Source organism: Onychomys torridus, chromosome 3 (assembly GCF_903995425.1).
Source record: "Onychomys torridus chromosome 3, mOncTor1.1, whole genome shotgun sequence".
Taxonomy (NCBI): Eukaryota; Metazoa; Chordata; class Mammalia; order Rodentia; family Cricetidae; genus Onychomys; species Onychomys torridus.
The window spans coordinates 31,947,979-31,963,602 of NC_050445.1; the positions used below are offsets into that span (position 1 = coordinate 31,947,979).

The following is a 15,624-nucleotide window of genomic DNA, read 5'->3' on the forward strand; positions in this document are numbered from 1 at the left end:
TCCCTTGGGAACCTTGTGAATGGCGGGGCCTGATTGAATGGGGTTTCACGTGGCCTGAGTAGTTATGCTTCTGAAGCAGGGCCAGGCACAGTTGTTGGACCACTTCGGTTATCCAGGTTCTACGTGCATCTTTCTAAGGCACCGTCAGCTTGAGCTCAGCCACTGTGGCTGCATAGGGGATCTCTGTCCCCTTTGGCGTCTGTGGACCTGCTCTTCGTACAGCAGCCAGGGAAATGGACTTTAGGGCCCACGGTTCTGATCATGTTCCTCATCGGCTTCCTATGCTTTATGATAGTGCTTGGCATTCTCGCCTTCACGTCTCGGTGCCTCAGGTGTTCCTCAGGCACTGCCCACTGTGTTCTTGGAGACAAGTTTTCTCTATGGCTTGGGGTTCTCTGAGTGTTCTAGGCTGGGTGGCCAGTGAGCCCCAGGGACCAATGTACATACATCCCAGTCTCTCCCAGTGGTAGGATTATAAATGTACGCCGCCAGTGCGCCTGGCTTTTTTTATGTGGGTTCTGGTGGCTGATCGCAGGTGGTCAGGCTTGCTGGGCGAGCACTTCACTCACTGAGCTAGCTCCCTGGTCCTGAGGTAGGGTTTTTTGTTTTTTAAGCTTACTTTCCTACTTTTCAGACACACTGTTCTCCTCTGACTGTATCTCCAGTCTTGTCCCCACTCTCCCCAAGCGGTCTCCTATACACCCCACACCCTCTGTGTCCTTTAAACAACAACAACAACAACAACAACAACAACAACAACAACAACAACAACAACAAAGAACGGGTTTACCCGAGAGGAATCCCATTACAGGGCATGCTATCTCTTTGCAACACTGTAACTCTGAAGGCTACATTGAGTCAGGGCCAGCCTCAAGCACTTCCTTACACCTTAAGCCAGTAGAAAAAAGCGCAAGGACTCTTCTTACAGAACGCTGGCCTGGGGCACTCTTACCTGTGTTCATACCTCATTTACACGTAAGTGTGTGCACGGACACATCTGTACACTCCGAGGCTCATTTAGTCCTAAATGTGAAAAGTAAACACTTTGAAAAACGTTGGAAGTCATGTAGAAGCATCATTACACCTTTTAGTAGGGGTGACAGTTTCTTAAACCTATCTGTCTTTTAAAACGCTTATTTGTTTGTTTGTTTGTTTAGTTGTTTATAGGCATATGCATGATGCCACAGTATGCATGCAGAGGACAGAGGACAAATTTCAAGTCAGTTCTCTTTTTCTATCATGTGGGCCCTGGGGCTTGTCAGATCATCACAACAAGCAGCAAATACCTTTCCCTGTGGAGCCATCTCATTGGCCCAGACTTCCCTATTTTAACACACACACACACACACACACACACACACACACACACACACACATCTATACCATAACATAATTCAACTTGCTTTTTAATTTAGATATATACACATACACACCAATTCTTTGTATTTATGTATATATATATATATGAAACACACACCCCAGAATATGGATAGAAAAAGTCACCAGAAATGTTTTATAATAATAATGGCCAGTGGTTCAACTACTCATCAACAGTAGATGGATTAAATACATTTTGTGTGTGTCTGTATGTGATAGAATTCCTGTTTAGTGAACATGATTAAGAATTATAACTACTGTCATTTCTTGGTGTATTGGCTAAGATCAATTAAAGAGTCATAACTACATGGAAAAAAAAAGCTGGGCAGTGGTGGCACATGCCTTTTATCTCAGCATTTGAGAGGCAGAGGCAGGCAAATCTCTAAGAGTTTGAAGACAGCCAGGGCTACACAGAGAAACCCTGTCTTAAAAAAAAAAAATCTGAAAACAACATGGAATGAAAAGGGTAAATTGTGGTGGAACACATATTATGTATTCCATCTTGATAAAGTTTGAAAATGTGAGTTTTTGTGGTAGACAATTAAAAAAAAGATATGAGAAATACAGAATTCAAAATAATTAAAATAATTACCCCTGTGGCTAATGGGTGAGGGCTAGGGAGTGGGGCTAGTTGTTCTTTGTATTATCAGTATGACTCTCTCTCTCTCTCTCTCTCTCTCTCTCTCTCTCTCTCTCTCTCAACACACACACACACACACACACACACACACACACACACACTTATAAAATAGTGCTTCTTATCTACCTAGTATCTGGTAGCCAGTGCCGGGCAGAGGGTACTGGTCCATGCTGGGGCTGGGGAAGAGAGGGAAGGTACTTCTTTCTAAATGAGGGAAAAGATGAAAAGTCCGGGAAGGCACTGAAAACCCTCCTCAGGACATTCTGAGAAGGGGAAAAGTGGGTGAACATTTGCCAAGTCGCTCAACAGCTGGTCTGACTGCTTTTGTGGTTTAAATCTTAGGCGTCAATGGGGGCTTGTTTTGTTTTGTAGAAGATTGAATATCCACATCGAGTTGAGATGAGTCATCGTGTTTTTGAAAACTACAGTTTAGCAGGGAAGCAAAAACAGTAGTTCCATTTGGACTAAAGCTCTTCAGAGGTGGGGTGACCCTGCTGTTTCCCAGGCCAACTCAGAGAGATGGCCTTTCTTGCCTACAGCCTGGAGGTGTCCATAGGTTGGCAGTGGGACTCAGTCTAAAACAGGCGCCTTTGTGTAGATTCCAGTAGCCACATTGATCATGTGCTTTCAGCTCAATTATAACATGACACAGTCTGACATGTTTTCAGCTTTCTTTATCAACAGTTTTGGTAAAATGGACTGGTGAAACATGGTGAGCTGTGAAGCGTCTACCAAACTGCCTTTCCAGCCTGTTTACCCCGTCCCCCAACACATACACCTGCAGGTGGGGATGTGTTTGGCAAGCCAACTTAAACCCTGCAAGCCTTGTTTGTGACGGGTGGGGATTGGCTGGGGTCTCCAAGGGGTCCCGTTTGCACGAAGAGTCCATGATTCCACAGCGTTCTGCTATAGCTAGAAAAGAGTTGAGATAGAATAAAAGGACTTAAAAACACACTTCAGAATGCCGCTCTGTTTTGCCTGCATGAGTCTCAGACAGACAGTTGGGTGTCTCTGTCACTAATTTTTAATCACTGTGAACAAACTTGGCATGGTGAAGAGGGCATATGGGCAGTTTCTGGCCTGGAATAATATCTAGCATGGCCAAGTGGGCACCCAGGGAAGGTGATGTGGGGAGTACCTCCTCCACACTGGCCCCTGGGGACGAGCTCTCAGACCTGGGTCGGTGGGGAGAGAAGCATACTGCCCAGTCCCTGGCAGCGGTAGCTTTTTTTTTTTTTTGGTTTTTCGAGACAGGGTTTCTCTGTAGCTTTGGAGCCTGTCCTGGACTAGCTCTGTAGACCAGGCTGGCCTTGAACTCACAGAGATCCGCCTGGCTCTGCCTCCCAAGTGCTGGGATTGCAGGCGTGCTCCACCACTGCCCGGCAACGTTAGCTTTTAACAAAGCCCCTCATCGTTTGCACGCCCACATCACTTGCATGCCCACGTCAGTGCCTGTGAAACAGCACCTCTCCTCAACCCCTCTCCCTTCTCTGCCATCAAAGAGGAAAAAAACTCTTTCACTCTTGGGGGATCTAAAGCTTTACAGCTTGGAAACTGATCTCCGGGGCTTGAAACAAGAGTCCCTGATGCCTTTTATGTGGAGAGAGAGCCTCACCTGGGATTTCTAACCTCTTCCTGAATTAACTACAGAGGTAATTCCCCATGGCATTGCAGCTGCCGCCTCTTCGGAGCTGGTGACTGTCCCCCGGGGCTTGGCAGAGAGAATAAAACCTCCTAGGTTGGCACCTTCCCGTCCTCGGTGGGAAGTTTTTTTTGTGCCTGCTCTTTTTCAGTTGGGGACTTTGAGGTTTATTTTTAATCTTTTTGACCACTTCGCCGTTCCTCACCCAGGCCCTTTAATTTTCATTTGCGTTAGCTCCTGAACAAGGCCCTTTGCGTTTTATCTCTTCCACCCTTCTGGTTCACCAAAGATGCGTTTCTTACTCATTTTAGAAGGGATCTTGTCTTCTGTTTGGCTCTTACACCTTATAGCAGAGTGTTACTATTATTTAAAAAAGTTTTATTATGTGTATGTGTTTGAGTGTATGTCTTTGTACCACACGTGTGCAGGAACCTTTGGAGGTCAGAAGAGGAGTCAGATCCCCTGGAACTGGAGTTACAGGTGGTTGTGAGCTGCCATGTGGGTGCTGGGAACCAAACCCAGGTCCTCTGGCAGAGCAGCCAGTGCTCCCTAACCTCTGAGCCATCTTTCCAGCCCTCGGAGTAGAGTTTTAAAACAGACATACCAAAGTTGGGCAGTCAGTGGTGGTGCATGCCCTTAATCCCAGCACTCGGGAGGCAGAGGCAGGTGGATTTCTGTGAGTTCCAGGCCAACCTGGTCTACAGAGGGAGTTCCAGAACAGCCAAGGTTACACAGAAACCCTGCCTCGAAAAACAAACAAACAAACAAACAAAAAACCCGGACATATAAATTCTTATCTTAGGCAAACTTTAAAATGTGTATTAACACAGTTGGACAGAATTTTATAACCTTTTAAATGTATGCCTTTTTTAATTTAAAAAAAAAAAATTTTTTTTTGAACCATAGAGAAGAATCGACAGTCTTTGGCCTGTGCTTGGTATGTGGCAGGTTAAGACATAAAAGCATATAGACAAGAAACCCTATAGCTAGACTGTACAGAAGATAGCAAATGCTTAATGACCGTGAAACAGGGTTGTTGTTTGTTTTGATTAGGGGCTGGAGACAGTCAAGTGCTAGGCAGTTAAGAGCACTTGCTGTCATTGCTGAAGACCTGGCAGTTCCCAGAACTCACATCTGGCAGCTCACAGCCACCTGTAACTCCAGTTCCAGGGGATTCAAACCCTCTCTTCAGTGCTGGAGATTAAACCAAGGGCCTCCTGCCTTCTAACAGTGCTCCGGTACTGAACTACTCTCCTATGCATTCACTTTTTAAAGTCATGCCACAGGGAAGGGAGTGACTGGTTTGAGTTTGTGACTTTTCAGATGCTAAGGGAATCAGAAATGTCACCTGTAAGTCTAAATATTATTTACAAGTTACTTTCTGTTCTCAAAATTGATCACAGACTTTGGTTTTGAGTCCCAGCTGCCATTTCCACGGGGCTGGGAGGGGGGTGCCAGGGCAGGGTGTCACACACAGACCCTCTGATGTCTGTCTTTCAGCGTCTCTGTAGATGTCCTGTTGTTCAGCTGGATAAGAAGTGTGTTTTGTAAAAACGCACAGATTTTTGGTTGTGCGTGGCAGTCAAGGCTACACAAAGAAACCCTGTCTTGAAACAAAACCCGGCACTGGTTATGCACCGGCATTATTGAAGATGTATACCAGCACCCACCCCCTTGTTTGTACCTTACCATAGGTTGTCGTTTATTCTCTGTTTTTTCTTCCTGACCCCTCACCAGGGATGATAGCATCCTTCCTGAAGGGATTCTAGTTCAGAGACTCCTTTACCTACAGTCTTTGATTGGTATAACCATCCCTTGTTTCCTATTTATGTATTTTCTTGTGTGTGTGCAGGGGTGTGCACATGAGTCCATGTGTATCTGTGGAGGCCAGAAGACAACCTTGGGTGTTGTTCCCCAGAAGCCATCTACTCTAAAATAAAAGAGATTTATTTAAGAAATTAATTGTTATTCTTAGTGCGTGTGTGTGACACATGTGTGGATGCCTATTTTACAACACAGTTGTGGCAGTCAGAGAACAACTGTGTGGGGTCCAATCTTTCCTTCCACCTTTATGTGGGTCCTAGGGATCAGATTTAGGGCACCAGGCTTTCCAGGTGAGCACCTTGATATGCTGAGCCATCTCGCTGGCCCAGCCTCACTGTTTGAGACAAGATCTCTCACTGGCCGGCAACTTAACAAATTAGGCTAGTCTGCTAGCCAGTGGGACCCAGGGATCCTCCCGCCTCCACTGTCTAGAATGGGGATTACAAATGTGTGCCACCATACCTGGCTTTTCATACGGGTGCCGGGAATGGAACTCAAGTTGTCACATCACCTCCAGCCTCTTATGTGTCTGTTTTGATAGACAGAGAGGTTTTATGGTTATGCAAATCTGACATGTCAGCTGTTTTCTCCCAGCACTTTGAAAGTTTGTTCCACTGTGGTCTGGCTTCTGTCCTGTGAAGCGGCCGTGTGGTCATTTACCTGCTATCGTCTTTCTTCTGGCTCTGCTTGTGGTTTTCCTTGTCTTTGGTGTCCCACAGACTCTACTGTAGGGGTGTGTGTGTGTGTGTGTGTGTGTGTGTGTGTGTGTTTAAAACAACAACAACAACAACAACAACAACAACAAAAAAACAATTACCCAGCTTGTGACTTCTTGGCCTGTTTGAATTAATGGATTTGTATCTCTTAGAAAGTTTAGAAAGTTGTACTCTCTGAAGATTGTGTTGCACCCTCCTTTGCTTATTTGCTTGTTTGTTTGCTTGTTCATTGTTGTTTCGGGACAGGGTTTCTCTGTGCAGCCCCAGCTGTCTTGGAACTAACTCACTCTGTAGACCAGGCTGAACTCGAACTCAGAGATCCTCTTTCCTCTGCCTGCAGAATGCTGGAACTAAAGGCGTGAGCCACCACCACCCAGCCCTACTGCTCTTTTGATTTTTTTTTTTTTTAACTTTGATAAATGTGTTTGAGCATCTAGTTCAGTCTTCGTGCCACTTAATATCTCTGTTTTTTTTTTTAAACTGTTACATTTTAATTTACTTTGTGCCACAGTATGCCATGGTGTGCTCTTGGAGGTCAGAGGACAACTTTTGCCACAGTGACAACATGCATGTGATACCATGCCTGGCCTGAGGAAAATTTATGTCACCATCTGACAGACATTGAAGACTTGGCCTGTCTTAAATTAGGACTCTTAAACAGTTTATTAGGACCATAGAAATGATGTAGGTTCTAAACCTGGGGACATGTTTTACAAAATTGCTACAAAGAGTCCAAGTTGAAGTAGACATTTTCCTTTGGGGCTTAAACAATGGAAATTTGCTGTCTCCTTTCTGGAATGTAGAAATCCAAGGTCAGGCATTTGCACAGTTGATTGTCTCTGAGGGCTGTGAAGGAGAATCTGCTCCATGCTGGCCCTCCCCTCCTAGCTCCTGATGACTGGCAGGCTGCCTTTGATTTGGGGCTACACCACTGCGATGTACTCTCACATTTCCATGCTCTCTTTCTTGTATGTGTGTATCCACGTTTCCCCCTCTTATTAAGATGCCAGTCATGAAATAGTGTGGATTAAAGATTATTTGCACCATTTCACCCACATTTGGGACAAATGGCTCTGTGGGAATGACGGTGTAAAGTAAGGTTTGTGGGTGTGTATATACACACGCAGGCTTAAATGAAGGAAGTGCTCAGGTTTGTGACTATTTGTATAGATTGCCCTGATGCTACTTTAGACATTGTCTAGCTTCCAACTAGCATTTCTATAAATTGTGGCTATTTATAGTGAACAGATATTTTTATGTCTTTTTATTTTATGTGTATTTTTTTTTTTTTTTACATTATTCTACGTGTCTGGTGTCTGCAGAGGCTATAAGAGGGTGCTGGGTCCCCTGGAACTGGAGTTACAGGAGGTTGTGAGTTGCCTCCTGGGTGCTAGAATCTGAACCCCAGGTCCTCAGCAAGGGCAGCCAGTGCTCCTAACCACCACGTCATCCTCTCTCCAGCCCTAGTGAATGGGTATTTTCTGAATGAGTGGATTTTCTACATCTGAAGTGAAATGTTCACACTGTGACCTCTGCATGGCAACTAACTCCACTTTGCTTTTCTTGCTAGATGAACACTCCCTGGAACAGCACAACCCTTCTTTACGTCCTGAGGAGTTCTTGCCGGAGACGAGCATCATGCACAGCGCTGCACATGTGGCCTTATCAGAGACTGCTCCAGGGTCCCAGCCAGGCATCTCTGTCCTTGTCCTCTCCTCTCCATCTGCCACTACTTTTGATACAGCCTTTTTAAACCACAGACAACAGACTCAAAGTCCAGCAGAGCACAGCATCTTTGCGGCACAGTATGGATCCGTGACGAGTAACGAGGTGGCCATTGATGGCGATGAGATGGATAACTTCTTGCCAGATGCTCACTGGACCTCTTCAGGGGTGGCTTCCCCAACGCAGTCTATTGCACTGAGCCCACGAGAGCCACCCCAGGAAATGCCGGAGCCTGGGATGACTCCATCGCTACCCACGATTTCTTTGCCGGATGGAGCGCTGTCTGGATGTCAGAACACAGTGCAACAGGCAACCATGCACGTGGAGTCCCCCAGTGATTTCAGCACTTCTTGGTCAGCTTTCCTCACATCTGAGGGCATCATTCCAACTCCTAGTAGGAGTTTGGTGCTTCATCCTACAGAAATTCACAGCCAGTTAGCAAGCAAAGCTTTGCCAGAGATTGTAGCATCCGTAACAGAGGGCGCGGAAAACCTCCTTTTCAGCTCCTGGATCTCAGGGCCTCAGCCGTTCGATGGCGTGACTCAGCAGCCATCTGGTCCCCTGTGGGAGGTCTCACAGCCTCTAATGGGTGTCCTGGCCACCAGCACAGACGGAAATCCTAATGGGACCACTGCTTGGAGTGAACACCGAGAAGAAGCTGTCTCTCTAAGAACACTCCCCACTGTTACCGTGTCACCTACAGATCCTGTTTTTACCAGCCCACTTTCTGCCGTATTGTCAACCCCGCTTTCATCTGTGTCTTTTGCTACCCAACCAGCTGGCATTTCAGATAACCCCTTCCTCTCTAGCGAGGTCGGGGAAACGTTAGAATCGCCATACAGCTCCACAGCCCCCAGTTTTGCTGACCATCCTCATGCCCTGAACCCTGAGGCTTCCCTGAGACCACACACATGGTGTGTGTCCTGTGTTTTCTCATCACCTCAGCAAGTTTTGGCCAGGAGCCTCACAGAGAAGGAGGTGGGATCAGGGGACGGGCATGAAACTCTGTCTACGGCCTCAGTAGAAGCAAGCCATCTCTCGCCATCAAGCAACGTGGGCACAGACCTCTCTGAACTTGAAGATCTTCAAGCACCTAATACTCTTTTCCCTTCCAGGCCTGTTGTCTCCCCTTCTTCCAGATCTGTGGGGTTGTGGGAAGTCAGCCTGGACATGTCACCTGAGGTGGATATGAGCGGCATTACCACCACGCAGGTGTACCCTTCCCACGGCCACCTCTCCACACCAAGCTCACTTGATCCCACCTTTGGCCTCTCTGTCACCAGTGATCTAGTGATGCCGTCCAGGGCGACCTATTTGTTGTCCTCAGTCATCCCTAGCGTCCATTTTGAGTCATCGCTCTCTTGGACAGCAAATCAGACCACGCCATGGCTTCCAGCTGGAAACCCAAGCCTTCTCACCTCTTCCAGTTTGGCCTCCTCGGCAGAGTCTAAAGTTTTTGCTGACCTAGAACCTACCAGCGCTTTGCATCTCGAGTCTGAGAGTCTTTTGGGTCCCACGTCCAGCTTCTCCTCAGCTCCACTCCTGGACTTCAGCTCCCCGGCCCCTTGGCGGTCAGGTGTTCTTGCTTACCCGTCTTTGATGTCAACCAGTCCATCAGCTTTCCTTTCTCAGCCTCCTCCCACCATGGCTGGGACATTCTCATTGTCCAGCTCTATCAGTTTGCAATCACCTCAGCTTTTTGTTCTTAAGCCCACACGTCTAGAGCCACCTCAGCCTTGGTCAAGCCCAGACCATCTTATGAAGACGGTCACTCTTCTTCCTGGTCACTCCAAAAGGCCCCCCCTGTCAAGCTCCCCCTCTGATTCTCTCAAGTTCACCGAAGCATGGAGAGTCTCACTGATAGAGTCTGGTGTTCATCTTACCTCAGTTTTCTCTGAAGCTACCTCTGTCTTTGAATCGTCACGCATTCCCCGTGAGTCCTCAGGCAGCACACTGGTGCCCTCCAGCTCCGAGACCACCCTTGGCATCTCAACTGCTGGGACTCACTTCTCATCCCTGCCAGCTGTTTTCCATTTGACACCCATTCTAACTGAGTCATCTCCATTCTTGACTCTGACACCTTCCGATGGCAGTGTGAGTGTGACAGACCATTCCACACCTGTCTCACCCATATCCTCCAGTGTCATTCCGACCAGCACAGAGTCAATCTCTGACTTATACTTGTCAATCTCCCCATCACTTGCTTCCGAAGTAAGCCCTTCACCTATGCCCACCAAGTCAGCCATGGGCTCATCATTGACACCCACAGATTCACCACCCACTATCTCCCCAGAACCAAGTCCATCCCCGGAACCAAGCATGCCCAATATCAGCACTGCCCCTGGTGATACTGTGGACTCTGCTCTGAACAGCGAGCCTATGAGTCAGAACCCTCAGGGGAACAGTGTACCCCCTCCCCAGCCCTCCCTCGGTCCTGTGACCACCTCCACGCTCGAAGCCACAGTTGGTACACCAGCACTGGCCACAGCCAAGCCGCCATATGTGTGTGATATTACAGTTCCCGATGCCTATTTGATCACAACTGGTAAGGCCCTGCTTCCAGTCACCTCTCTGAGGTAGGGGACTTGTCTAAGGTGTTTGTGTGCGGTACTTACGAGACACACCATCATGATTATGAAGAGTGGGTGCTGGTCTCACACAACCTGTGGGTAGCAGTCCTGCTGGTGTCATGCTAGCCATCCAGTCACTTAGTCCCTTCATCTGCTTTCACAAGTGTTAAACAAGGACCATAGGCTCTCTTAGGTTACTGTAAGGATTTAATTGGATAAAATACATGCCATCTAGGAAATGACCACACAACATTGCACATTTGTTAGTAATTACCATAAGAACAGATAAAAGACTTAAGTGAGCTGTGGAACTTTTGATAGTATCTTTGGCTTTGGAACTCATTGCCCAGCATATACATTCATAGCACGATTGAAGCAAGACATGTTCTTGTTTGATTTTTAATACTGGCTTCCTTCTTATTGGTATCTGTCTGCTAGGGAGAGAGTCTAGATAGGTAGAAGTGATTTTATTTTGATTGGGGGAGGTGGAGCTCCATAATAATGCAGAGACCCGTGAGGGGTGTTTATGGCTTGGAGGGAGATGCTTGGACGCTGACCTCCCACTGAGGGGAGCCAGGCATCCTTTGAAGGTCTCTGCACCTCTCTTCTCTTGGCCTTGGAGAAACTGTAGATAGCTGGAAAACAATTTGTGTGATCCGTATTTCTGGATGGTTCCTGTTCATGTCCTCATCTCACTTGGTTGCGGTGTCCTGTCTTCCTCAGATTAACCAGAGAAGATGGCAGTTCTTTCTGGTGGTGGGCAGTGGGGTCCTTGAGTAGCACGAAGCTATCCTGAGTAGCCCGTATCACAGAGCTACTTGTAGTATGCACCTCCTGTCTCCATTGAGTTCTTCTGAGTTTGGTTTTCTGTTACGCTTTGCTTTCCCTAAGTCTGGCTCGTCCTGCTTCCCTCTCCCTCTCTCATTCCTCCCCCCCTCATTTCATTCCTTGTGTACCATTCATGGCCTCGTCTGGTCCTCTCAGAGCCTGGCAGGCCAGGGCAGCTGGCTTCTGGTGGAATCAGCCAAGGTAGTTAGGTGGGAGGGAGGTGGGCAGGTGGGGGGGGGCGTGCATAGATTTGTTATGATGACTTCAGGAACTAAAGAAGACACACTCCTCACCTTTTTACTACACGTCACTGATTTACCGGAGAAACAGTCAAATAGTTAAGCATTTAGAATGACTGAATGAGGATTGATTCTGTTTTAGTAATTTGAGATAGGATAATGCAAAATTGAAGAGTGGGACTAGAGAGATGGTTCAGCAGTTAAAGAGCATGCTGCTCTTGCAGAGGACCAGAGTTCAAGTTTCAACCCCCATGCCGGGTGCCCACAACTGCCTGTAACTCCAGCTCCAGGGGATCTGACCGACTTCTTTTGTTCTCTGCAATCCCCTGCAGCCCTATGTAATTCACAGACACACTCGTACATAAATAAAATCTAAAACAGAATAACAACATTAGATATGTTACAGTTCTGCATATGGAATGGAAGGGAAAGGAAAAGCACCATGGGATAGAAGGGAAGGTTTACTAATACTGGCAGACAGACACTCACCGGCACAGATTTATATTTTTATTTAATTTTTAAAGATACTTTGTGTGTGTGTTTACAGGTGTCTGTGGAGGTCAGGAGAGGGTTTTAAACCTTGACCTTGGAGGTCGTGAGCTGCGTCACGTGGGTGCTGGGGATTCAGCCTGGGTCCTCCTCAAGTGTGTACTCCAAACCACAGAACCAGCTCTCCTGCCCCAGAACAGATTTTTAAATTGGACTTTTATGTGAATAGAAAGAACCAGACTTTGGAATGAGAAGTATTTTATTTCCTGTATAAAATGTTACTACTTGGACATTATAAAGACATTTTCTCCCATCAGTTGTGGTTAGCACTCCCCAGCAGCTGCTTGGAACACTCAAGGGAGCCGTCCTCTTTCTGTGGAGGATGGTATCACCAGTTCATTGAGCAGCGTCTTAATGATCTTAAAAATATTAACTTCTGAGAGCTTTTAAAGCCTCAGCCTTTGCTGTTAGGTGCATAGCTGGAGAAGTTCTGTTACTTGTTGAGAAGGAAGTGGGGACTGGAAGCTCCCTGTCTCCTGGGTGGACCACAGTTGCTGCTCTCCGGTCTTACCTGTCAACTTTCTCAAGCTGGGCCTAGTTTTTCCATTTCCTATAATACTTCATAGCACTTAGATCTTTCTACTCTGTCCTTAGTCTGGGCCTTATATTTCAAGACAAGCTGCTAGCATGCTTCGTCTCAGCCATGGCTTCCTGAGGTGACATCTTCATGCTTCATAATAGCACTAAAATGTGTCTGGTGGTTGGCTTTCATTTATAGTGCTGGCCCGGCGAGCTGTGCAGGAGTACATCATTACGTCAATCAAAGAAGTGTTGCGGATTCACTTCAACCGTGCGGTGGAGCTGAAGGTGAGACCCTGAGCGTGGGAGTCTGATGTCTGACGTGCTTGTTGGGTCTCAGGGGGCAGGGTAAGAGCCCTAGGCTCTGCACTTGGAATTCTCTGTCTCACTCCTCTCCAGGTATGCAGTTTTCCTCTGCATCTCCGCTCACATGTCATTTTACCCTGTGCAGTGGGGAATGCATGTGTAGAGTTGGAATGAAGAAGCTCTCAGACCAGAGGCAGCATAGTTTGGGGCGACTTTAATAGTATTGCTATCCTTGAGTTATTTTAATAAATGACTTGGGTGATGGTGGTGCACGCCTTTAATCCCAGCACTCCGGAGGCAGAGCTAGGCAGATCTCTGTGAGTTCAAGGCCAGCTTCAGCTTCAGAGTGAGTTCCAGGACAGGCACAAAACTACACAGAGAAACCCTGTCTCGGAAAAAAAAAAAACCCAAACCCCAAAACAAACAAATAAATGACTTGGGCTTATGTTAGGTTTCAGAGTGAGTACATTTGTCTCTTTCTATAGTGTGACTGAGATGGATTTGTACACTGGTCACATTGCACCCACTGATGGTGTCCCTTTCCCAGATGAGCTCCGAAAGTCCTGTTCTACTAGAACCCCCCCCTCCCCCCTTCCCCGGTCTAACCAGAGCCGTGAGCCAGGAGCTGTGCTGGCCATGGAACCTGTGAAGAGGGCCTGGCCTGAACTAATAAGATGCATGGTGAATGTAAGCTGCATGCCAGATCGCAAAACTGCACCAAATAAAGGAATGTAGACTATCTCGCTAATGTTTTTTCTACTGACTACACATTGGAACGATGTTTTCACATATTAGTGAAATGCATTTAAAATTAGCCTCCCCCATTCCTCTGCTTTTACTGTGGCCTTCGTGTACTTGAAAACTGTGTAAGTGGCTATCACCGTGTGCTTTTAAACAGTGAGACTCAGTGAAACAACTGCTCCTTTAGGTGTGGGTTAAACATGACAAAAATCTTGAATTTTCCATAACGCACTATCCAATCCGTATTACTGGCTGTCCTTGTTCCTGTATTTTTGTGCTATTTTGTAAAAGTTGTGATAACATAAAAGGAATACATAAAATAAAAATCTTGATTATCTTTGAAGCATTTATCCACCCATTTAACCTGCTGATTTTATATATACACACACATATATGTATATATATAATTATTTAATTTTACTTATTATTTTTTTCTACCCAACAGTTTTCTTTAAGTTTGAATTGTCTTTTTAAAATGTTTTATTTCTCTAGGTTTATGAACTGTTCACAGACTTCACTTTTCTGGTAACATCTGGTCCTTTTATTTACACGGCAATATCCGTCATCAATGTCCTCATCAATAGTAAACTTGTGCGTGACCAGACTCCTTTAATCTTGTCTGTGAAACCATCTTTCCTTGTGCCAGAGCCCAGGTTTCAAGTTCAAACAGGTGAGACAACTGAGTATAGATGTTTGGGTTTGTGTGTAGGATTTTATTTTTTAAAATATATATATGTATTTAAAATCGGTGTGGGGGGGTATGTACTGGTGAGAGGACTCGGTGGGTGAAGGTACTCGCTGTCGGAATTCTCGGGAGCCCGCTTGGAGGTTCCTTCCCTAAAGGAGGGAACTGACCCTGTGGCTTGTTCTTTGATTTCTATGTACATGTGCACACATGCGTGTGCACACACACATACAATAAATGTAAAGACTGAGGATTGTGCACGTGTTGTGCGTAGACACATACAGGCAAAACACACATACACATAAAAATAAAGACAATCTCAAATAATTTTTAAATTGGGTATTGTTTTAAAATTATTCATTAATTTATTGTGACAATCTTGCCATGGTCCTAGTCTGGATTTGAGCTTCTGGTTTTAAGCAAACCTTCTGATGTGGCCTTCTGAGTAGCTGAGACTTCATTCATGGGCTACTGCACCTGGGCCTGTTAATAACAGTAACAACAGCTTTATAATTATAAAAAAGAAGCCAAGCATATACAAAGGTAACAAAATAGTTTAACAAACCCCCATGTGCCATTATATGTCTCCACAATTTTTTAGTTTCTTTTTGTTTTGTTTTGTTTTTGTTTTTTTGGTGTGTATTATGTGCAGGTAGGTACACATGTGTGCACATGTATATGAAGGCCAGAGTATGACCTAGGAGTTATTGCTCAGGTGCTGTCCACCTTGTATTTTGAGACTGGCTGTCTCACTGGCCTGGAACTCACCGACTAGGGATCTGCCTGACTCAGCCACCTTGGCACTGAGATTATAAGCACCACTGTGTTTGGCTTTTCTCTTGTGGCTTCTGGGGATACAAGGCATGGCACCTTATTGGTTGAACTGTCTCCCTAATCATAACAGTTTTCAATTCTTAGTCAAACTTTTTCTAGCTTCTCTCCTTTTCACTTCTTCCATTATTTTATAGTAAATCTTTTTTTTTTCCTGGAGCTGAGGATCGAACTCTGCGCTTGCTAGGCAAGTGCTCTACCACTGAGCTAAATCCCCAACCCCAGTAAATCTCAAAGGACCATAAAATGTCACTCATGTGTTTCAGCCTGTACCTCTACAGGAAAAGGACTGTTAAACACAGATGCACATCTATCCGTATCAACACACTCCCTAAAGTTAATAGCAATCGCTTAATACCTTATTTAACCTTTCATTTTGGACATTTTCAATCATGTGCAAACTAGAATACATAACATTTAAGTTCACACATG

General features: G+C 45.9%; 1 protein-coding gene across 1 annotated transcript in view; it reads left to right on the top strand.

Moving 5' to 3' along the window:
* Nucleotides 1-15,624, top strand: part of Kiaa1549 (KIAA1549 ortholog) — a 123,560-nt gene that overhangs the window by 43,941 nt on the left and 63,995 nt on the right. The window contains 3 exon segments of the mRNA XM_036181813.1: nucleotides 7,770-10,469; nucleotides 12,829-12,917; nucleotides 14,169-14,346. Coding sequence (XP_036037706.1) covers nucleotides 7,770-10,469; nucleotides 12,829-12,917; nucleotides 14,169-14,346 — 2,967 coding nt within the window.